This window comes from Plodia interpunctella, chromosome 9 (assembly GCF_027563975.2).
Source record: "Plodia interpunctella isolate USDA-ARS_2022_Savannah chromosome 9, ilPloInte3.2, whole genome shotgun sequence".
Taxonomy (NCBI): domain Eukaryota; kingdom Metazoa; phylum Arthropoda; class Insecta; order Lepidoptera; family Pyralidae; genus Plodia; species Plodia interpunctella.
In genome coordinates, this window is record NC_071302.1 from 5682862 (window position 1) to 5708468 (window position 25607).

General features: G+C 35.8%; 1 protein-coding gene across 12 annotated transcripts in view; it reads left to right on the forward strand.

The window, feature by feature from the left end:
* LOC128672725 (uncharacterized protein) overlaps window positions 1-25165 on the forward strand; it is a 63302-nt gene extending 38137 nt beyond the window's left edge. For 4 of the 12 annotated variants that reach the window (XM_053750059.2, XM_053750055.2, XM_053750057.1 and 1 more), the window contains 18 exons: window positions 4298-4451; window positions 5821-6067; window positions 7700-7795; window positions 11398-11650; window positions 12854-13040; window positions 13129-13285; window positions 13381-15654; window positions 15899-16022; window positions 16104-16352; window positions 16689-16794; window positions 17157-17409; window positions 17802-18224; window positions 18664-18808; window positions 19515-19623; window positions 19889-19999; window positions 20832-20936; window positions 21543-21704; window positions 22215-25165. In XM_053750059.2, coding sequence (XP_053606034.1) covers window positions 4298-4451; window positions 5821-6067; window positions 7700-7795; window positions 11398-11650; window positions 12854-13040; window positions 13129-13285; window positions 13381-15654; window positions 15899-16022; window positions 16104-16352; window positions 16689-16794; window positions 17157-17409; window positions 17802-18224; window positions 18664-18808; window positions 19515-19623; window positions 19889-19999; window positions 20832-20936; window positions 21543-21704; window positions 22215-22383 — 5324 coding nt within the window. In that variant the 3' untranslated portion in view covers window positions 22384-25165. Of the gene's footprint in view, window positions 1-4297; window positions 4452-5820; window positions 6068-7699; window positions 7796-9589; window positions 10045-11397; window positions 11651-12853; window positions 13041-13128; window positions 13286-13380; window positions 15655-15898; window positions 16023-16103; window positions 16353-16688; window positions 16795-17156; window positions 17410-17801; window positions 18225-18663; window positions 18809-19514; window positions 19624-19888; window positions 20000-20831; window positions 20937-21542; window positions 21705-22214 lie in introns of those variants that run through there. The other 8 variants (XM_053750065.1, XM_053750061.1, XM_053750064.1 and 5 more) reach the window with 5 other exon arrangements.
* The last annotated feature ends 442 nt before the right edge of the window (window positions 25166-25607 follow it).

Here is a 25607-nt window from a genome sequence, read left to right on the forward strand (position 1 = left end):
ACAGCGCAGGCGCCAGCCATATTTGGCTTGCCTGCGGGGGAGGTGAAAGGTTGCTGTGCTTACCCCTAACATTCTCACGTCTACATTGTTTACCATCTTTCTCTATGAATTAGAAAGGACTATGTAATCTAAGCATTTACGGATACGAAGAACAGATTATACACTAACAGTAGAATTGCATTAAGGAATAATAAAGGTCGTATATGACTAAAGATTATATTCTAGAAAATTTTATATATAAATATAATATGAATAAGCCATTGATATGAGGACTGAAGCCAGTAGTAAATCATTGCCTTGGACTTAAATGACAGAAGCTTAGTCCATGGACTGTTACGCTATGTATACGCTGTGTGAATGCTAATGCGTAATTAACTCATTAGTACACATCGTGACTTCAAAGAAAGGTTGTGTGAGTAGCCAAGGGTGTCCAAAGTAATATTCGACCATCGATCCAACTTGCGCGCTTTTCGGAGTAGCAATTGTATTTTAAGTCGGCTCCACACTATCGTCAAACAGTCAACAGCCAAATATTAAAGCATTCTACGTACATTTACTGGTGTTTTCCTGCGTTCTAAAGAAACTCATTTACAAACTAAGCTATTTTAGTGTCTGTCTGAGTTCGCCGATAGTATGGTGGAGATATTACAAGGATTCGTCATGTTTTAATTAAACGAGGCCTCAAATTACTTCTTTGTATTCCCACAATGTGGTTTTGAAATATTTCAGTTTTTATACAACTGTTTTAATTGTCCATACAAAGGTTAAAGATAAATATTGTCTGTTTAATGTCAGTTTCGTACGTAAAATCTTGAACCGTATTTTAATTGTCCCAAACAAAACTCAAGGTAAATTTTTCATTTTAAAAGTTCAAGAAGTAGATTATCTACTTTACACTGCAAAAAGAGATAACATAGATAGAAAAGTCGCTCATAATAAAAACTAGTCATGATCACCGTTACCAAGCTATTGATGTTCGGTAACTATCGAAATGAGACTACAGTATAAATGGCATTGAAAAATGAATAAAAGTTTGTGGTAGTAGTCAGTCGACCTCCATTCAGCGTCGATCTCATGAGCATTCTATTGTCTGTGAAATATTGCAAAAAGTTGGCGCTAAAGACGGTAGAACCGCAGGTTACCTAAACCATCTTGCAGATCATTATAACTTAATTCATGATGTATAACCAGGCTAGATGTATTAGTTATGAAATCGATTGTTGCAATAAGATTAGAAATATGTGCGGTAATTTTAATAATAGATAATGTTTGACCGAAACACGTAATAATGAAATCGAATGTGTATTTATAGACATCGTAAAATATGTCTATTTGACTCTTTTGGATACTTATGCGTCCTTAATAACACATATACATGCTATATCTCTTCAATGAACCCAATATGAATAAGTCCTTTTAATAAGACATCCGTTTTATTATTAGCCAAGGGATTAGCTAGATGCGTCGCTTTAAATCCTTTTGAAAAATGTCACTTCCCTCGCAGCACGACAAAATAGACCATCCAAACGATGACTGGCCGCAAATAACAGATGAACATTAAAACACGGTTAATACACGTTACGCAGTTTCATGATACGATTTCTTTCTTTTTCGAAACGGGAACACAGACGTGGTTATAAGGAAAATGGCATTAAAACTTTTTGGCTCTATGCCATTGATTAGCTGGGGAGACTGTTATCAAAACATGCACGAATATTTGGAATTACTTTCCCTAGAGAGTTCCGAGAATTTTAGACATAAACAATACGTTAATTATACCATTCCCCAATGTTTGTCATTAATTAAAAGCCAGTCTGCGTGTAGTGGAGATACCTATGCTGATGCTTTGCCCAAACATGTTTTGTTTCTTGTGCTATTTTGTTTATGACAATATTGCCTGAATAGATAATAATAAATAATATTTTTGGTTGCAATGTAGGTACAAAAAAGGCGCTTTAAGTACTTTTATAAAAATATATGAATATAGCTCATTCATATATTTTTATGAAAGTAATTAAAGCACCTTTTTTGTAAATACTTTATACTATTTGTAGTGTATAGTTTTGACATTTCTTTTACTCTAAAAATAGGTTTCGAGTAATAAATTTTTCTTTTGGTATCTTTAATGTATTTAAAGTCGAGCCAATATACTCTATCAGCAATATACAACTTTCCATTTAATGCATAGTTCTTGAAATCATCAAGTACCTATACGTTTACACCTACCTATACGTTTTTAGAAGACTTACTTTATGTCTAAGTGATAGTCATATTTTTATTTTTATCTGGGAAACAAAGGGTCATATAGAAAAACGATAGTATTTAACATATATATCATTATTGCCAATGCTGACCATCCTCTGGTAGGTACTAATTCTTTAAGTGGAACATTTTATCGATTTTTGCACTTGTTTGTTAGTTGTATTTATTTTCATTACATAGGCTTCAATTGACAAAATGTGACGTGAGAATTATATATTAATAATTAAAATACGGCTCTCTTAGATATTCTTATTACGGTTGTTTTACACCTAGCATTTATTCGCCCAAGTGTTCTACTATCGTTTTTGTTTTCGTTCTGCATTAGTTAACTTAGGAGTAACAAATGTAAAATTCTGATGATGTGCTGAATACGATGAATGTGGAAAAACAATCCAACCAAACTAACGTTACATCACCGCATATTCCAGTCCAAGAATCTGATTGCGACAATATAATTTTTATATTTATAGAATGTCTGCATGTCAATGCTCATAAAGTAAAGAAAATGTTCTGAGTTGGTTACTTAGGTACCTACTACTTCCAATAATAACTTAAAATTGCATTCCTTTTACCCGCGGCTTCGCCCGCAAAAAATCAATGTATAATTTCGGTCATTTTATTGCAGAATAATATTGTCAATATTTTGGGTTCTAAACAACGTATCGCAATGAAACCTATTCCAGACTTTAAGTTATACCCTCCGCATTACAGTGTGAAAACTGCTACCTATGAACAATCCAATTTTAATTGATGATGTGTCAGTAAACGATGTCGACTAGTAATTGTAATGATTAGGAGAGGCTTCGTATGAAGGTGTCAGTACCAAGGAACGTGAATCATGAATATCATGATGTAAACAAGTAAGGATAATGTAACTTCGAAACAAAACCAATTCGCAGACCAGTCACACGGCTCACAGTGGTGACTCACCCGCTTGTATTCTATATCTCCTAACCGGCCTCACTTAGGATCGGTCTACGTCACATTATACACACATAAACCGTGACGTTTATTGACCCCAATTGAGTTCCTGATTACACGTCCAAACTGTGATTAATTAAAAATATCACATACCAGCCACACACTTTATCGGTCGATAAAATTTTACCGCCTTATGGTGTCCTAAATTATAAGACAATAAATTCTCGAACGATTTGTTGATGCTGTGGGTTCGGTTGCGTAGTTTCCTCGTGCATTCTCTGGATGCACGTCAACATGCCCTAAAAGGTTCGTCGCGGACAAGCTCGGCTTGGCCACCCACGCCCCTGGCTGCATAAACATATACTTTAAAAGTGCATTTTCTCAATACTCTGACGGCCTAATGCGGCGCCAGAGGCTTAGCAGGTATTTATAGTAGCCGTGGTGTTTATCACTAGTTTGTAAAGTGCCTCAAAATTACACTCGTAATTCATACTATGTTGCACCGAGCACAGGAAGTCGGTGCATAGTGAGTTATCACGAAGTAAACTAGCGATGGATGTAGTGGCTATTTCTCGATGTACTAAAACCAGTTTAAAATAACGCTTTACAGGCTCATCAATGACACAATTTGTATTTTTCAGTCTCTATCATTAATAATTATGTAAGTAAAATAACTTTAAAGTTATTGTAAAGCGGTTTGACTATATCTATCTCTTCTTGTGAACGACATCGAATAAAACAATTTCCTTAATACGCAATACTCACTCTTAATTTATTGTAATGTGACAAACTCCCTTGTCGGTTAATCATCCAATCATAGTCTCACTGTGAAATGGCCGATCATGTTACCTATAATATTATTAGTAATTTAATTTATTTACTTTGGCTTTTATCATTAAAGTCTAATAATAAACAAAATAAACAAATCGAAATGGATAAATAAACTAAAATGTGGCAATAAATAGATAAGAAAATCACAATCCAATAAGTCCTTTCGCCACATAATAAAATCCAATATCTACAAGACGTTGATTCTTTCTTCTCAAGTATTTTTTTATTATTTTCACAACTGTTGTATATATGATTTTTAACTTGTAAATGATGTGGTTTCCAGGGCCACCGCCACGGCTGGGGCTGAAGGCGGCGAGCCCCGGCACCGACGAGGACTGCAACAGCAATACCAGCCTCGCTGGCAGCCAGCATTCTGGGCACGATGACCTCGACGCGCACTGCGACAACTCAGGATATCTCTGGTTTCTCGACTATAAGTAAGTTTAATGAAGGTTTTTATCATGTTTAAGTGCTCATAAAACAGCGTTTTTCTGAATTATTTTTGTTCTCATCAGACAATAGCCAATAGACCTAGGTGTTTTATGGTTGAATGAAAATGGCAATGATCAAGCTCTTTGGCCAAGATACCTACATAATTGTCAATAAATCTTTGGTTTAAAAAATAAACTATATTTAAATGTTATTTACTACGCAATGTCTCTGTACATGTTTTAGCAAAATTTATAACTATTATTTTGTTCAAAGGTGGATTCTATTAAAATATTTTTAGAATTAGAAATTCTATTAAATTGTTGTTTACAATCTAGCCATAAGTTAATTATTGGTCTATAAGGCGTTCAAAATTTATGACTGATACAAAATAGAGGACGAAACAAGGTGGGCGTTTTCCTTTCTTAAATAATTTGCTTACAAATTATGTAAGGATTGAATAAAAACGTTGGGATATGCCAGACTTCAGTATTTCCTGTCATTTATATTTCCATACTAATGTTTATGAGCACATGTAATGTTTGTATGAGATACATGATGAATATCAATAGATTTACGACTTTGTATGGCCAGTGAATCTGCATTTGATAATGATTATAGTACTCTTCCTGTTTCCTATAATGACTAATCATCTAGGCATTGAAATTGGGTTCAATGGTTTATGCTATGACTAACTGAATGAACCATGAATAGATATTAATCGCAAAATGTCAATGGAATCCAATAGACTACAATGGCATGTTGAACGTTACAGTAATTTCTAGTATATATTTTAAAATTTGCCAATATATCCAAGTCTATATATTAATATTATTCGATCTGGTTGAACGAACTAGTTATTGAAATGGCTGAAAATTACGCCATTTATATTTACGAACTTTTAAAAAAGCATTGATCACTAAATATTGAGTTTATTATGCTATTAGTAAATAATGTATTATTATATATATTTAGAAATATATTATTTACCAATATAGTATATTTATAATAATAAACACAAGTAACCAGTGAGAAGTAAGCAATGGACCTTTTGATTCTATCCCATTACATCATTGTGTCAGTTCCCGAGGCCAACATTTGCAACTGATATGATGAAAACAGAGAGGTTTAGTGAATACTTCACCGATAAGAGCATACTAATAAGAAAGATATAGAAAGATACAGAGAAAGAAATTAATATAAGAAAGATACATTAGATAATAAGAAAGAGATGATGGTTGTAAAGGTACTTCTTAAAAATACCGCGCGCATTCCCGAGTATTTCTCGGCCTTAAAGCATCCATCTTCAGCTCATGGTCCAGTGAGATTAAAAGACCAAGAACCGCGGCATCCATATAACACCAATGTTTTTTCCAGCCCAATTTTTCGAGATAGCACCTGCCACCACACGTCAGTTCTGTCCTCCGTGTCAGCGTCCTACAAGGGGATAAGTGACTTGGCGTCCCGGTTCGAGTTCACGTCCCGCTACAACGACCTGGCGCGGGACCTGGACGCCAACCTGGCCGAGGCCGACATGGAGAGCTTCAAGACCGAGGACATACATGCTCTGCTCATGACCGCCAACTTGCCACACGACACTATCATTGACGACAGGAATCATGATGTAAGTTGATTGATCACATTATATAGTATAGACCTATTTGCAGACAATGGACTGCTCCTTTTTCTGGAAATCAATAACAAAGTGTTCACATAAACTGAAACTGCAATAAAATAGTTCATTAAAAAGAAAATACCTACCTAATCACGTACTTTTTAACATGATTTTGTACCAAATAGTCCTTGAAAATTAGCTGTAATGACGACGGACACTTACCTACACGAGGTCATATGATCTTATCATAATTTCAGCTTTCATTTCGAACCAAAGTCAAATTATATTTGAAGAATGTTACACAAAAAGAAACTTAACAAACTGCAGATGACGTAAACATTTAAAAACACGAACGTCGTTGTCGTGGTGTTAATTTGTGGAACGAAGAAATTTTATAGAGACTGGTGCATTGAATGTATATTTGACCCATTTACATTGTTCACACGAATAGAATGGTGCATTAGCATCTCAGTTAATGCATTATGCTGACCATAATCAAACTTTATGTTTCCTTTTCAAGTTTTCAAAATTATTCTGTACTAGGTTACTTATATGTCAAGCTCAAAGTATTTATTATGGATACTATTAATAACAAATGGGGATTTTTTAAAATTAGAATATTGTGTGTGTAACTTTGTCAGTGATATTTCAACACAATCATTTTATATTTTATCTGCAGAATCCTGGAATAACTGGAAATACGAATGGTATATCGGTATGCAATTATGAAAACCGCATCAGAAATAGGTACAAAAAATGTGATGAAATAACTTTCACAACGGTACCAAGACGAATATCACATAAATACGTTTGGCTATTTACGAATGTATTTTTTGCTCCCAAATGTACTCTGGGAATGTTGACCGTCTGTATATTAAAAGATGTCAAGCATATGTTGCTGTGGAATTTGAGATGTCATATACTTGCGTGGCTAAAATTAGACTTTCATTTATTTTATTTTAAAATTCAAAGCGTCCGTTATGATAAAAAAAGATCTGATAATTTATCTTATCGGACGTTATTTCTTTTTTTTGCAAAACATTAATGCAATCCAATGATAACTGTGAAAAAATCAATAAGTTTCTTCCATGGATTTCTTCGAAACACATATGACTTCCATTTTCGGATACAGCTGGCCTAGACATTCAAATAACGTAAAACGAGAGATTAATGATAAATATCATTCTCGGTCCCTTTTGAGTCACAATATGAAATCTGACCTCATTCGTCATATTATTCAAACACATACACAAAAGGCTCTTTGGTCATCAGACATCACTCATCCCATGGATGACCTTATACCGTCTTATGCATTAACTTTACTGCAGTCGATGCCGTCGTTGGTGGCTAACATAACTTGTAGGTATGGGTGAGATTTATCTTACCCATACCTACAAGTTAATATTTATATTGACCGTATTTTAAATTACACAATCTTATTTGCAACACATATATATACTTATTTACTAATAGACTTACTAATCCAGTACCATTTTGCATCAAGTTTTAATTATTTAACTACACACTTATTTACATTCTCATATTATAAGAGTATCTTAAATATTTGTGGTTATGGTATATTTATTTATCCTTTTTACTTTCAGTTATCATATTATTATTTATTATCCCAATGTCTTGCAGAGTAACCCCCGAGGCGAGATGTTCGCCAGCGTCTCCAGTTCTTTATTGGAACGGTTTCAATTCGACAGCAGTGTCAGTATCAACAATAGTTTTCAGGTTCGCAGCAAATCAATGTGCAATGTTACCATTATCACATTTTTCAGTATATATTTTCCACTCATTTCATTTATTCATATTCCAAATAATCATCTTTGTATATACATATTGCTAATGGAAAGTTTTTTAAATTTTGTTCTCACTCTGTTTACCAGCGCCATCTAGTGGCGTTGTCTGATATTAAGATCTAGTAGGTACAAGAATTATTTATATCACACAATAGATGACGTTAGTGTATCAATTTGGATGAAGTGATAACTGATTTTAATAAATATTAAACAATTGTTTAGGCGCGACATATATTATTTTGTAATAAAATCTGTCTCACTGTCATGGGTTAAAATAACTACGGAGTCCAACATGGACGATAGACATATTCTCTCAGTTATCTTACATTAGGTATCACATCTTGTAGGTATAATATTCATTAAATGTTACTGTATTTTTATTTTTAACGTTCAGAACCATTAGAAACATTGTACAATGTATTTGAACATTTATTTATTTAGCTAAATACAACGGTACACAATATGTATCCTTTTAAAGTATTTAGTAAGAAAAATAGGCACTTAAAAAAAATTCTTAGAGAAACAATATTATCATCCTAAATACTGCAAACAATTCCTGACAAGCGTCTTCCATCCATCCACGAACACATCACACTCAGGTTCCTGGTTCAGGAATGCGTTGAGATCCATAGATCATGCCTTGTCGTCAAGGATGATACGCGTGCCAATGGTCTGACAACTAGCGATGCTGATGACCATGCGAAATGGAGACGAAAAGTAGGACAGCGGACTCTGGGCTCCGACGCTTAAGCAACCGGAAAATCGCACAGATAAGAGAGAATACCGTGGCTCTTTTTTCCCCAGTAAATAGATTTAATTTGAAATTAACGTGAAGCTATCGAATATTTTTTTAATTAAGCTAGTATCTCGATTATATTTCTTTCTTTAAGTCATTTTGTAGCACAACTTTACTTACGTTTTCTAGATTAAGTATAGGTTTACCTTTAACTTCACCCTATAACAATAACTGTCAATAAACTAAATGGATATTTAAAGACAATTAAAACATAACCGTCACGCTATTTCAATTAACTATTGCCCAGCGGATTACACTAACGCAAGATACGAAAGGAAAGTTGATCGTTGTCGCGCATTCACAACTAGCAACTTCCAACCTCTATATATCGGCCATGATTGTAGTGGATCGAGTACATTGATTAATTTGAATGTGAGCTTTGTACAAACGCACATAAATACCAGCAATGTACTTCAACTCTCCTCGATCATGGCCGATAGTCTAACGCTGGCATTATACAAAAGCCACTGAGTCCCTCGGGACCCACCACACCAGTAGTAAAGATAAAATAAGAGCACTGTTCAAGTGTGTGTAACGTACAGAATTGCGTCAATCAGTTTAACCCATGCTTGTTATTCTCTCCGGTCATACAGTCATTCCCTCCTTCGGTTTGCGTGTGTGGGTGCGCTATATTTAATTGTTAATATGTGTGGCCCCGGCTACCATGTGTGCTGCCAATGAAGTCTATCCTGTACGCCAGTTATTCTCAAACTATGCCATCGCTTCGAAACTTAACACAATCATCTCCTAATTCACAAGGGCTTGTAAAAAATGTAATGCTCTAAATGTATAATGCATTCTCGTTGTTATCAACCTTGAAAGTGTTACAACACTCATCGATAGATAATAAGAACTAATAGCTTTTCTCGCTAATTAGCAATTATTCAGAACCCAGAATAATGAATCATTATTTCGCTTTGATAACATTCGCGGTCCGGTCACAGTGCAGATAAGACGTCGTTAGGGTAAAAATATTTTTAACGTAAAGTGGAAAGAAGTTTGAGAAGCGTATGCAGTGGCTAATATTAAAATTAATACTCCCGGCCCCAGTTGCGTTCGGGGCTCTCGGGAGTGCTGTGCTGTGCACCTTCTGCAATGAATCCAATCACATGCCATTTCCGCTTGAGTGATTCTTCAAGGAACCTTATTGATAACTGTGTATGCGTTAGATAGTGTCAATTGAGGACGCAGTGAACTTTAATCGGACTCCTATAGTTAGTGTCGATTGCGATGTGCAGACAGTTTCGGCTGTAGTGTAGTGATCATAGATATCAGAATAGTAGTGATAGATTTAGTGGTACTATTTAGGACAGTGGGGGATATTGTTCGAAGTAAAAATGGGTGTGACCGAGTACGACTGGGATTCCTACAATGGATGTTATTCAGTGAGTCAACTACTCAAAGATAAGCTCAAAATAGAATAATCGTAATACACATTTTCCTCATTAGCACTTAATGTCTAACTAAAATTATGCATTTATATACAACTTGTATTCTTTATTGAATGTTATTATTACTTAAATGCAATGTTTTGATGTTTTTATTTAACACTGTCATTTGCAGCAATTTCATAATCACTGATTTCTAATCTACCCTCATTTTTCTCATCGATCTTACACATTTCAAAAGATCTTATTATTAATTTGCTGAAAAAACAATGATATCTATTGCACATTGAATGATCATTTTATTTATTTTTATTCTGTGACCTCATTTACAGCAGGAAAAGAAATAACATGATAACGCGCCCGTTTGGCCGCCATATTGTGGTGTGACATCGAACATCCTTTCATGCAGTGTTAAATGCATTTGTGTTTCATAAAGCAATATCAACTACACTCTAATACCTACTCTTGTTATGTGACTTCGATTCGAGTAACCCTAATGTCTTTGCCACGAAATGTTTTAACATGCTATATTCTTGGGATATGCCTTTTTGTTTTACTACAATATGTTGTAGTAAAACAAAAAAGCATATCCCTAGTCCACGTTGCATTATTGAGGTGGCCCCGGAATAGGACCGCTCCATATCCTCTGTGACCGTGGATGTCGTACGAGGCGAGTAAAGGACCTAACCTCGGAATTAGATAGGCAACAATAATATTACCTATATGCTAATGTCGTGTAAGCAAAAGCTATATGCTAGACAGAAGAGTCGTTTCCAATTTTCGTCATGGGTGAAATAGGTATTCAATCAAGATAAGCGAAGTCAGAAAAATTGGTGTGACAAAATACGATAATGCACTTAATTACTGGCATACTTGTATATGTATATCAGTAATAAGGAATTCTTCATAAAAATTCCTATCAATAACAAATATTGTGCTACATAGATTAGATACCTACTTATAAATTGCAATGATAGCTGAAATAAGTTTAGTTGCATGCCAGCTGCAGTTTCTAAATTAGATACATCTTACATCCGCGTCCCGAATTATAGCTAAACGTAAATGTTTATGCGCTTTCGAAATACTGCTATACTGAGAACGTTCAACCATGTTACTCCAACTTACTCGTAGTATTCGTTGCGGTAAATACACAGAATGACTAAGGAAGGATTTTAGCGGTTGAAAGTGAATCGGGAAAATACGAAAAATAATATATTTACAAGCGCATGAAATTTAACATTAATTTTACATGTACACTCACACACTCATATTTGGGAAACTATTAAGTTTTGAATGTTATTTAACATTAACCTGTGTTTTCAAAAATTAAACCTATTTTATTGTTATTAGGGAGAAGAATCCGTCGGTTCGATCAACACGATGTCGATATGCAAGTCTGAGCTATTGTTTTCCCCCGTGAAAGAAGCCATCCATGGTGTCCACTTCAGCGTGGACAGCCTCGACTGCGAGCTGCCTACGGAGCAGGACCTCATCCTAACCTGTCAAGCCAATAAGGACAACTACACCATCGCCTTCGAAGGCAGCCTCACCACTTATTCAGAGGACAGCGAGTGCGTTGAAATTCCGGTCAATCACAAACATGGTAAGATATATTGATCGTTAATCCAGAATTAACTTCATTAAAACCTCTTAAAGAGTCTACGCTCATTGCTATCTATCTCTGAAATAGAAAAGGACGCAGATGTAATTGAAAAGGAAGTCCATACTTCTCTTTCTTTTGTATACCTGCATCCCTTTTTCAGCGCAGTAGGTTTTAAAAAAGTATGACAATTTTTTGACATGCTATATATGGTTATATGGTTTGTCCGTGCTATATATGGTTTGAGGAGAAGGGATTCCCTTAGAGATTTTTTAAAGATATTATTATTTTAACTTTACCCTCTCAATACATATTTGACAACATTATGCATGTCCGGAAAAATTTAAACTTATTTAAAAAAGTTGGTGATTATACTGATAGAGCCTTACGTAATAAAGATAAATTGTCTGTCCCCGGGCATCGGTTGGCCAAAGTTAGAACGTCTTTTGTTGGGAACTGTATCCGTTTTTATAACAAATTGCCTAAATGGATTCTTGATTTGCCGGACAAAAAATTTAGAAATTATATAAAAGATATATTACAGGCATATTACAAGTCTGATGATTATGTGAACGACAATAATGTTTGGCCCAAGCATGGTGCAGTATCCTCATAACATATGTAATTGATTTATGACATTATTACGTACGTTTTGTACATTTAGCTTTTTATTTATATATTGTATTTCTTTTTATGTATATATTGTGTGACAATTTTCAATAATTTTATTGGAAATACAACTTTTATTTATTCATTCAAATTTTGACATTTTTAATAATGATGTAAATTCGTCCTCCTAATTTTTAATATATGTATAAGACCTATATTTGTTAATTGACGTCCTTGGAGAAAAGGCTGCCGTGAAGTTTGTTGCGCCGCTTCTTCTTCATCTGCGCTTTGGAAGCCGGCAGTAGACTTAGTTTAAGTAATTTTTTTGACGTCAATAAGTGATGTATATCATCCTAAATTGAATAAAGAATTTTGAATTTGTATTTGACATGAGTCAAAGTTTGTTCGAGGCAATAACTGTATCAAGTTTATTCATAATTACGTCGTAAACTAAGACATTTCCTGTTCTGAGCGATTGTTTACTTCTCTTTCAAATATTTTACGTAAGTCGTTCTCTGATTCACAATTACTGATAAGCTAAATAAAGCTGAATTAGAAGTAGAATTATAAGTCTATTTTCATAATGGCCATTTTCAGACAAACCAGGCAAAGAAGATGAGAACTTAGTTTTAGATAACGATGAAAGAACGCGCAGGAACTTAGAATTATTAGAAAGATGTAAGAAGATAACTAATAAGCTAACGACGTCTATGGCAAAAAGCGATTTAGGATTAACTACTTGGAGTAAGCTTAAGAAACAAAGCAGTCAGTCACCCTTAAGGAGGTAAGTGTAATTCAGATTATTCTATTTCAACACGGTGTAATAAAGTTTATCTTACTATTGTTTAACCGTGAAAAATATTATGTTATAGACACCCATCTGGAAATAATAATGAAGATTCAAACGAGCCAACGGATGCTACAAATGAGATGAACAACTCAGTTATTAAGAGCCAAAGTTTGCCAAATCTATATAGAAAAAAACTAATGAGCAGTTCCATTAATTCAGCTGCTCTCAGCAATTCAACGGTAAGTTCAAGCGTAAACAAAACAAGAAAGTCTAATTACACTTGACCTTATTTGTGATACTTATTAGATACTAGTTAACAATTTTATTTCTACAGGTCGATTCTTTCTCGGCTAACCAAAGACTAACAGGCACTTCAATCTGTATGAAAGTGTATGACGTATCACAAAATCGTTCTACACAAGGAAGTCAACATTCAGAACCCATGAGCACTTCTTCGACGGAAAATCAGACATCAACTGATAAAAGTCAACCCAAACAACAGTTCAATTTAGTAAAATTGTTCATGAAACAAAAAAGTATGAGCAATGATGGTATAGTTAATATGGATCAACTTGATAGGTCTGAATGTTGGCCGTCTAGTTCTGGTGGTGAAAGCGGAGATTCTATTGGAGAAACTAAAGTTGAATTAAAAATTATAGAACGACCACAAGTGGAATTACCAAGCAATGTTGAGGAAGATATTGTTTACGAAGATGTTCAGAATCCTTACAGCAATAAAGTATACGACAACGTTTTATTAGAAGAAGAAGAAACAGCAGATGGATGTAAACTAAGTGATAGTGAAACTAATTTATATGCCACAGTAAATAAACCTCATATCAAAAGAGCAAATATCAATCTTACGAATAGTCCATCTAAACTTAGAAGTAATAGAAAATCATACTCTTCTCAATCTTCTGCTACAAGCGTCAGTATTTCAAGCTGTTCCGAGTCTGATGGTACTCAAATCACAAGAATGAATAAAATTCTGCATCGAGATCATTGTGATCACAAATCAACTTCCACGCACTTAGAAGCTGCTACTATTGATAAAAGTATGCAAACTTCTAGTTTGCAAATATCAACGATATCCCATGATCGAGAATTGGTTAAGGTTGTTGAACCGTCTTTTCTTCAAAAGCTAAAAGAAGGAGACTTTGAAAAACCAGTGTATGTCTTGTATCCAAGTTACACTCTACCAGACATTAGCTTTTTAAATGGTAGACCCAACATTTACTTAAATCCAGTACCAGTAAATCTATCAAAACCAAGCAATAATAAAAGAACCAGATTACAAGGTAAAGGAAAGAGACCGTTTTCGTGCAACGATTTTGAGATGCTAAAAAAGAAAGGCGTCAGTCATATCAAAGATTGGGACTCTTTAAACTTTTTGTTGCCTATTGAATGTAAGCAAATGTTATCAGAATTGCCTGAAGTTATGCAACACCTAAAGGAAAAAGAAGGATTGATAAAATGTAGAGATAAGTACTGCACTGCTGTACCTTCATCTAAGTCCAAAAATAGACCGATGAGCTGTGATTGCAATAATTTAGCGGGAAATAATACTGCAGTATCTTCAAGTTCTAGTACAGCCACTCAACCATCTTCCGGTTATCGAGGCTCTTCAACTATGCTAACTGATTCTTCAGCTCATAACAGTCCTGCACCCGCAGGTAACTTTAACCCTCTGTTTGTATACCGTTACGATAGTGCAACCAGCTCTGAAGCAAGTTGTGTTAATAATGATTTACAAAGAACTAATCCTGCAATCCCAAAACGGTCTCTTTCATTGGCAGATCAGAATCGAATTGCTAAACAAGGTGAACTGGCACCCCCAAGACCACCACTACCAAAGAGTATACTACGAAAATCAATGGACAAAACACGAAAATCAAGTTCACATTCTAAAAGATACAGTATGTTTGAAATGGATGATTTTGCACAGGATCCAGTCGTTGGTATGACAGCCACAACAGAACACAAAACGAAACGACGTTCATTGCAAGAACCATATTATCTCCAAAATCATAATTTGGACTATAAGAAAAATAATGATTTAGCAGCAAAGAGACTTTCACAACAGTTTCTTGATGCAGCGGAGAAAGATGCTGATTATAATGAGTATTATCATGACGAGGGAGTTGGTACTGAAAGTAGCTTAGAATCAGGAAAATCTAATGAAATAAAATATCATAGACCACACACACCTCCATTGCCTAAACCTAGAACAAAGAAAATTGAATATATGGAATTTCCACCACCAAGTGCACTTATTAGTAGTGCTGACTTGCAACAATTAGAAGAATTCTTGAAGCTTAGTGGAGTTCAATGCCAAGACATGGAAGCATGGGATCAAAATCAAGTGCAAAAGGTAAGAAGCCAAGTAGCGAAATTTTTGCAAATGAAACGGTCTCAAGAAGAAAATCAGAGATCCATGGAATCTGGTGGCAGTAGTTGTAACAAGAAGTCTGTGAGCTTTGCGCACAAGTCAGAGGCTCAAGTTGAAGGTCATCAGACGCAACTGAAGTCAGTAGAAGAATTGAAAGGAGTGACCACTCCGCCCAATTCACCTAATATCTCTGCAGTGATTCCGCAGAGACTTTACCAGGTAACCATTTATATATTCTGCTCACGTCATTGCCCGTAGATTTCTGTGAGTACCTTTGGTTTTTTCTTTTTGTTTTTTATTTTTTTTACTACATTATTTTATTTATTTTAACTTTATTTTGATATTTTTTATTGTATTTTGTTATATTATAACCCATACTTCAAAATAATGGCTGAATAATTGAATAATTACAACGTTACTTTGTGTTTATTGCCACTACATTTATGCCGTATTTATATCACAGGCTAAAAACTTAGCTGAAATACCGATATGCGAAGAAGCAGAAATTAGTCCAGATGAATTCGGAAGTCCAGTTCATCAAGAAGGAAGAGGGAAATATGATTTTATTGACGTGTCACAAAAAAGAGGTAGACACAAATTTAATTTTCTTGGTTTATTTTCTCAATACAAAAATGCATATGGTTTTATCAACTTCTGTTACATTTCAGCTCTTGTTTCTAATGTGACGGATGCGGTTGAAATGTTGATCCAGCATTTCTCTTCGGCCACTGATCAAGCTGAGCTGGCATTCTTAGGAGATTCTAAACAGTCTCCAGCGTGTGCGAAGATCGCATTAAATGCTTTGTGCCCTGCATTATATGCAATCTTCAGAGATGGCCTCAAGGAAAATATCGAGACATCGTTCGGAGCCGTAAATAACTCAGTCTGGCAAATGGTCGAAGCCACAGCGAGGCAAGGTAAGACATCGCCCTTGTCCTTAATGTCAACTACACACAATTATCTATATCTTTTTAGATGTTAATTATGTAACTTAACACACTTATTGAAGTATAGTATATTCTTATCGAAATAGGATCAGTCATTTTGTAATGATTGTGTGTTTACTAAATAAAATAATGTAATTATGCTATTTATGGAACTAATTAACTGATATCTTTACTCAAAGGAAGGCGCAAATCACATTATGATGCCTATTAATGGTATTATTGGATTCATAGATTTTGTATCCGATATTTTAAGTCAATGCTTGGTATGTAGACTTTTGTATATTAATAAACTAATTGATATTTTAGGTCCAATAACAAAATCCCTCAATGAACTGGTACTTAGAATTAATAGCGAAGACGCAGTAACTGAAGGGCTGGTCAAGTTCAATGCATTCATTTTGGGCCTTCTGAAGTGAGTATTGACTAACGAGTACATCGATCAATTCAGGGCAAATCCATTTACTTGGAGTTGGACATGCTAGCTCTAGAATTTATAAATCGCTCTCTTCCTTTATTGTACTGTGGGCAGTAAATACGGAGATAACCAATAAATTAATAAAAATAAATGGCCCATCGTTGTTTATTAAACGAAAAGTTTCGTAATCTAATGACAAATTTAAATTGTTGTACTTTACTATCTATATCTAGGTAACTTAACGTAACATTTAGTAGCACAGTACGCATATGTACGCTGTTTATTTTCCAAGTAAAATAATTAAAATTATATTTTTATCTGGGGCTCTACTCATGTCTTATTTCAAAATATTTAACCAGCTCACAATCAGTGGATGCTTGGGTGTCGTACGTGCGGACTCGGGAATCAATTCTCGGCAAACACTACGGCCCCGACTCCATCATGCTAGCGGGCTGCGTGGGCGAGCCGCGCTGCCGGGCTCTGTTGGATACCTTGCTGGCTAGCCTCGAGCCACTTAAACTGCTGCCCTTCTCCCTCGACCTCATGTTCGAAATGAGAGAACTACATAGAAGCTTCAAGAAAATCGAGAGTGATATGCGCGCTGCCAGTCGAGTAAGTTCTCTTTGATTTTATGTACCTAAACGTTCTTACAACATTCTTATTTAACATTCCATAAAACACATATATCTAATCAAATTTACTTCCTCGGGTAAGTAGGTATATGGTAACGTGTTGTCTGTCTATAAAACTACCAGAACCAAACTGCCGTCGTTTACCCGAGCAGCCATCGCTTTATTTGCATTTTATTGTTTAATGCATGTGCTTACGGATCACAAATCACCGCGTCGATATTGTCTAAGCGAGGTTATGTTCGCGTTTCGTGCACAGCTTTCATAAAATGCAAATAAAGGTGTAAGGTGTAATCGATATCAAGGCCTAGCCAAGGTCGTAACGAACTAACGGCATGATGCATGATGCTAAAAAGACTTTGATATATTTAACAGCCCACCTCGATTAACACCCCGCCTCTCACACTGAACCAGCGGAACTTGCTGAAGTTGGTCCGGTCTATGCAGTCCAGTGGTCTGTCAAGCGATGATTGTCAGAACAGTGTCATAATGAGGCACAAAGAGCCAAAGAATAAGGAACCGTCGACCCCAGATCTATTGAATGACTCAGCAAACGTGAAAACGACTGTTGAAAAGAATAGGCCCCGGTCGTGTGTGAACCCGTCGACAATTGGCTATGATATGTGTCCGAACAATAGCAGAATAGAATTGGAGACCAACAGAAGGTGGTCTGGGGTTCAGCTAGGGTCGAAATTAATGCAAGCATTTGACCGGCTCGTATTTGACGACAGTGACGACTACACAGATAGTCTTGAGAACAACAAACCCTCGGTAAAGGCAGCCATCACTGACACTAAGGTAACCTAGAGGGGCTTTGTGTGGACCTTACTGAGTGTGCTTTGTTTTATTTTGTTACAGCGATATAACTTTTATTTTGATCATTTCAATTGTCCACGTTATGCTTTTTGCTTGTGGCACCATTACTTTGCGAGTAAGTTGATTATGTTATATATGTTACGTCCTTGTTATTTCTTTATTCACATTTGGTTTGGTATTCATAAAGGAGGTTGTTTCTGCCTATTTATTTTGTTTGTCACGTTCATTATATCTTTATTACTATAATAAATTTCACTTGCTACCAATTTTCAAAATGTTATTTTATGAATAAAAAAATATCATAAATTATCCCCTTTAATTTGATACAAATGAAGCCGAGTTCATATTTCCCAAATCATGATTAACTGGAATTGAATTACCAACTTCATGTTAAATTTCATAATTTCGTCGTATATTCCAGTTGGACTGCAGCGGAGAAGAGCAATGGCGGCCAGGATCAGCGGGGAGCGGCGCGAGCGGCAACACCGGCGGCGGCTCCGGAGGCAAGTTCCGCAGGCTGCAGCTCAAGTGGGAACTGCTCAGCAACGACCCGGGTACACCCTCAGGTAACTCAGCTACTGTTTTATAAACTTTTATTATTTAGTCTTACCTATCCCATGTCAGACATGTCCAGTGTCATGAGAACACGCCCCACGGCCACGTGGTCCGACTTCCTAAGTGGACAGATCTGACGACATGAACTTTTTTTTCCACAGACTTTTCGCAACACATGCTCAGAAGTATTCAGTTGAAACATGATTAAAATATTAAAGTACGAGGTTATATACAATTTAAATACAATATAGTCGAAAAAAAATCGTCGAAAAATATATATCAGACCATTTCTGCCCAAGTCGTCTTGGGCCTTCACTTTCTGTGAGAACTGTTACTTTCTTTCCTCGGTGTTTTAGATTTTCAGACCGGGTGTTAAAATTACGATTTGGTTTTCAAGAGGAGTTTATTATGAGTAGTTATAAAAATAATATTATGAAGATTATGTTTGATGTCTTAGTACTAGTCGTGGTGTAAGCCATATGTACTAACATCTCACATAAAACATCTGTGTGAAATACAAACAAAACAAGTTGTGATTCGAGCTGACTATGATTTCCCATTGAACCAGTCACACGGATGTTTTGAAACTACATTTTGATTCTAACCATTTTAATTCCCAACTACCTATATGTTTGAAAGGAGAAGGACAGAGACACTATTTTTGCTATAAATTCATAACGAAAAGTAGTTTTTAATGTTTTATTAATTAATTTTTAGGCGAGACTTCGCCAGCAGCGTCGCGCGGCTCTAAGATCCCGCGGCCGGTGTCGTCGCCCGTGCGGCCGCAAGCGCCCGCGCTAACCTCACCGGCAAAGAACACTCACCGGTTAGTTTGAATTTGCAACCTCACCAAAGTTGAAAATTATTAATCGCAATTTTTCATATTTAAAAATGGAGTCTTGTATTTTGACGTATTCTTAGTGGCTAGATAAAAAGATTTCTGTATTTTATGGAGGTTCACTTACATGTCTGCAAATAGTCTTTAGATCTTTGACAAAGCTTATTGGTAGCATTTGGCCGTAATCTCAGTTTAATCATTTAAACCTTCATCTTCAAAGGACCATAATTTGATAATTGATGTATTGTACCAGCGGCATCCCCGTGGCGGTGCGCAAGGGCAGCTCGCCCACGTCGTGCGCCCCCCGCGCGCCCGCGAGGCCCCCTCTCGCCGCCCTCAACAAGCGGCCGCAGCCTGCCAACAGGTATTGTAACTACTTAATTATCATCATTTTGTGACATTTCACGGTTAAGGCTGTAACTCGACATAATTATGCTGCTGCAAAGTTACAAACAACCAATAGAATTTCTGAACTATCTTTAGTTGTTTAACACTACACTCCCGCACAGGACAACTTCGGTCGAGGCCCGTCCTAAACCTACCTCATAGACGGTTTTTGTATGTGTTTTTATTTTTATCTGAATAGTTTTGAGTAGCAGATCACAGAAATATGCGCGCAACTAAAAAATGACTAAAAGTACCTTTACCCGTGGAACATTTTTTCCTTATCCACAACTAGTCGCGAACGAGAATAATACCACTTCGGTTGTCATAAAAATTATTTAATGACGACCGAAGTGGTATTATTCCAGATTCGTCGTAGATTAAATTACATATACCTACACTTTAGTGTGGTGTACAAAACAAGCAAATACATAAGATATCACGGCAACATCAAATAGGCAACGGAAGTTTTCACGTTCTAGCCAAGTCCTGTGATAATTTGACCGTGTCAATTGAATCCTATTAATCAACTAGTAAATAGCAGTCATCGTATCATACTATGACGTCAAAAGGACGGCGTTTAAAAGATATGTAGAACTATACATCTTTTTTCTTTTTTTATAGGTGATGGGTTACATTTCTATCGTGCTTTTATATAGTTAGATTTTAAATAACTTTTTTATTTTATGTCACACCGTTATTTCTTAATGCTGGCACAATTTCAAGGATTTTTATTTTAAACACTGGGACTATTTTTCTGTACTTTAGTACTTTTAGACGCTTTACCTCAAATGTCTATGCACAATCTCCAGAACTCAGCCAGAGACAACGATGAAGAAACCAGAAACAAAAGCTCGACCAAGGCTATCCATAGATGTCACAGTTCCTAAAAACATCACTGTTGCTAAGAAATCGCCGTATGTACTTTATGGGTAACATACGACTAACGATGCTGACGTAACCATTGTTATATATGAATAACATTAAATAGCATGACGCATGATTCACTTAACAAATGATTTTAATAGGTATATAGCTTAATTTTACAATATGACAATTTTAGAGATTTTGGTTAGTTGATATGAATTAATCACGCATGTCTTAAAATTATTAATGAACATAGGGCCACTTTTCTATTGTTTGAGTTTGTTGTAACTTTCCTTTTGGGTTTATAGGAAATGGTTGGATAGGGGAAGCATAACGGGGAAAGCGTCCAAATGAGAGAGATACCCGTGACTCCGGAATTGACCTTTGTACCGCATACAGGATGTTATTAAATATTTGACGAGTGATTAATATTAATACTTCTATTAAGGGTGCTCGTGAGGTGGTTTTCTTATTCATTACTTATATAAAAATATGCCATTATTTATTTGGTAACAATAAATTTTGTACGACGAATGAGTTGAATGAGGGTTGATAGTGGGCTAATTATAATTGGTACAAAATTTTCAAAAAATGTTACGGGTAGTAACAAAACAATTGAGCCATAGACAAAGAGTAACATAGTCCGTGTGGTGTAGGACGTCGCGCGTGGACGGCGGACAGTGGACGCCGACGCCGCGGCCGTCGTCGCTGCCGTACGGGCGCGCGCCGGCCGCGACGCCCGCGCCGCGCCGCGCCGCGTCCTCCTCCGCCGCGCGCGGCCGCTCCACGCCGCCCGCATCCGCGCACCACAAACACAAGTCAGTTCATACCCAATCAGCTATAGATAATACTCCAGTATATTAGGTATCCAATATATTAGGGCTCCAGAAACCAAGCTGCAGGAACTTTTTGACACAAAAAGTACATACATTTGTTGCTGTCTTTTTTTATCCGTGAATCTCATCCATCCTCTCCTTCTTGCGCGTGTAATATTTTGGTATGCATAACCTCAATCCGATACAAAAGTTGAATTGCATTGCATAAAAAGGTTCTTAATAGTGTCGGTTGGTTTCATGATTCATACCAATTTTACTCTATAAAATTTGAAGTGATTTGTAAAAATTTGAAGTGATTTTATTTACTGCCCAATTTTATCTATTAGAGATCTCCACTAATTTACAGGGAAACGTTTACCTGGCTCATATTGCTAAACAAAGATTTTATTTTTCACATATTGGTTTTGCCCCCATGAATGCCTCAAAAGGCCAGGTTCTCATGAACCCATGGCCCCTAAAAGCATATCTTCTACATAATAAAAATAATTTCAGATACGTAAGAACACTGTGGCACCGATTGCCATCAGATTCGGGCCATCTCGCCTTCAACGAGGGCGAGCGCCTGCGCATGATCCTGGAAGTAGACGACCAGTACCTGCTGTGCTGCCGCGGGGAGCAGAAGGGGCTGGTGCCGCGCGACGCCGTGCTGGAGGAGGCCTGATGCTGGCGCGGCTGGCGGCCCAGCTGGCGCACACTGGCCACCCAGCATTAGCTTGTGATCTTGCTCAGTCAAGTGCATATCATCTCAACTATAGTGTTGCAAGTCATTTTTTTCAAATTTGATTTTAGTGAATAACCAATCCACATCATTTTTTCAGGGCGTAAATACTGATTTTTTAATGCGAACTAAAAAATATGAATTTTAGTTAATACAATTTGTTATTCACACAATCGTAATTCTGTTAAAATTTACAACATTATTACACATTTTAGTTCTACGTATACGTAAATGACATCCTTATTTGAAGTGTTTTGATATACAGTTGAGATTATAAGTAACGAACAAAATGTGAATGTGGAACTTTATATTGGTCGAGTGCGTGGAGTGCGTGAAGTGTATCGCTAGAACCAGTTTGGAACTTTACAATTTGAAATGGACTCTGCTTTGTACATATATCAATTTAAGATTTCATGTATACTTTCATGTGTAAAAAGTTATTTAATTTGACGTTACCCTTTTGCAATTTATTTGTACTTTCGAATACTAACATGAAACATCACTGCATCTCAAATTCTCATTCGTAGTAAAATCTAGTCTTACGTTTTAGTGAACGGGTCTTGGACTGTGTAAATACTGAAATTAGTTCGGTCGTGTGGTTCAGTAAATGTGTCTCCAATGGGATGTGATATAGATAAATATTTACATTAATCTAAGAGTGAAATCTCGTACACATAAGAACAAAATTTATCCAAATTCATCTCCGCTGAGAGAAAGACATCTATTTATTTCAATGTTTAGATAAATGTTATTATTCGATGTGGATTGATGTCTAAATTACCCCTTTAAAGTTAACGAAATGTATCATATGATATTGAAATTTAGTGTATTATAGTAACTTAACATATATTAAATGAATATAATGAATCCAGAAACAAGATCAATATGAAATTTAAGGTTTATGTAGATAAATAGTAAATGGTGTGGTGCAGTATTCAGTTTAATATAACATTGATCACGGATACGTGCTTAACTCACGATCTCAATAACAGCATGCAACCAATCCTAGAATACCTTCCCTCACGGTCAGTGGTCTTCATAATCTCATTCGAAATACAGCAGTATTAGGCGGCGGTAACTATCATTCATCGCTAACATCACCATTCCCTACACCCTTTCCTTAGGGCTCGCCTACAAGTTGATATCATATGGTGTTGGCGCTTAACAAACTGTCTTCAACTAATCGCATGCGCCTCTCCTCAATTCATATCCTCAACCCAACACAGCAATATGAACCTTCGTTCTTTGACTTAAGAACTGCAGTTGTTCATTTTGCCGCACCACATTCTATAAAATACTTATGAAATTTCGCTTAATGCTAGAAATCTTGGTTGATATTGTAATAATGCATATCACTGCTTATTGCGGATAGAAGAGAAGATATTTTGGTATGAATTTGTATTGCTCAAGTTGGAAAGACGACTTTAATATGGGATGATATTCGCAAAAATACTCATAGTGTAACGTTTATTGTACTCATCAATTGTGTATTTTATCGATGTAGTCCTAAATTGTACATATTACCTACGTATTATATGAAAATTATTGTTAGTAGTGAAATTAGAGATCAAAATTTGTAACAAATCTTTGAATGCACGATACAGTTCCTCCTTTAGTCCGTCGTGCTCGAATCAGCATTAGCGAGTCTAGTGCTGATTGCAGTTAACGAAATTATATTGAAGATGTCTTTCTCAAAGCGGAGACGCAAACTCTTGCCAGCTGCGATCAAAGAAACAAGAGGCTTGTCGGCACGGAAAATCTCATTATTATAGGATGGGCGACTGTTGACACAAATTAGGACTGTAAAATAGATTAATACAATAATTAGGAATGTAATATTGCTGTTAGTATTGTAACTCATTATCTCTCGTTTGTAACATAGACTCCTCATTACCACTTTAGAAATAAGTATTATGCGCTTTGTGACTGAATGATGTGATGTGGCCTTTTGTATGTATTAAAGTTATAATAATGTTACTGTGTTGTGAGTGTGCGCTTGTTGCCGCAGAGGAGTACCGTGTATCGTCTATTTAACATAGCATTGGAGAATGCTTCCACAAATTATTTATGTAATTATAGTATCGAACTCCTAGATAGCCGTTGAAGTATTAGCCGAGGGACACATTTCAGGAGGTTTGCTTCGCGATGCTTCCACGTAATCGCTTGGCAGAAGCATGTACCTTGCAGTTTAGAAACCTTTAGAGGAGTTTGTTAGTCGTAAGTTTTTATCAACAGTTTGTATTGTCGAATGTTGAACATGTTTTTTATAAAATGACATTATGTAACTCCTGCGCGTTCGTTTTAGGGTATTGTTGGGTAGATTGTGGCGAGTCAGTTGTCCTTATCGGTACAAAGGTTATTTTATTATTATGAGTGTAAGAATTTAATTTATATTTTACGATCGGGATCAATATTTTTTTTGAGTTGAAAACTTTATTTTCTTAAGAAAAAAAATGAAATGTAAAAAAGAGACTTTCGTTAACTTGCGAAACTCAACGAACGACTGAGAAACTAATTCCGAATATTATTATTAAGTTTACCTCGAAAATCAAGCTATAAATATACATATAATAAGTATAGTATTTCGATTGGACATTTGTCAAAATTATGTATTTAAATATTTTATTTGAGTTAAGTGCCATAATTTAATGAATTAACGATTGATAACTATTATTGTAATGCATAACCATGTACACCAATTAAACAATACAATATATAAAATAAATTGTTGTTTTAGTTCCTAAACTATCCATTACAAGAAAAAAAAACAAATTTTCGCTATTGATTTGTTCTCAGAGCGTTTCGACGGATGCGGATGCGCTGTCATTACAATTTTTCTAGTTTTACTATCCGACTTTAAAATGATCTCTACTGTCGTAATGTCAATATTATGAATGATTTATTTTAAAAATGATTGCTTCTTCAAGAAAATTGAAGTATCGTAACGACAGCGCCGAAACGCTCTGAGCCCAATTCTCAAGTTCGTAGCGCTACGAGCTACGAGATGCTATGCCTCTCAGTAGAGATGCGTATCTAATGACTTATTAACAAATTCTGTTCTTCAAACATGAATTTATTCAATAATATTAGAAATTGCAACCGCACATGCATGATTCTTTTATATTTTTTGTTTTGTTGAAATAAAATTATTTAACTACATTTAAACA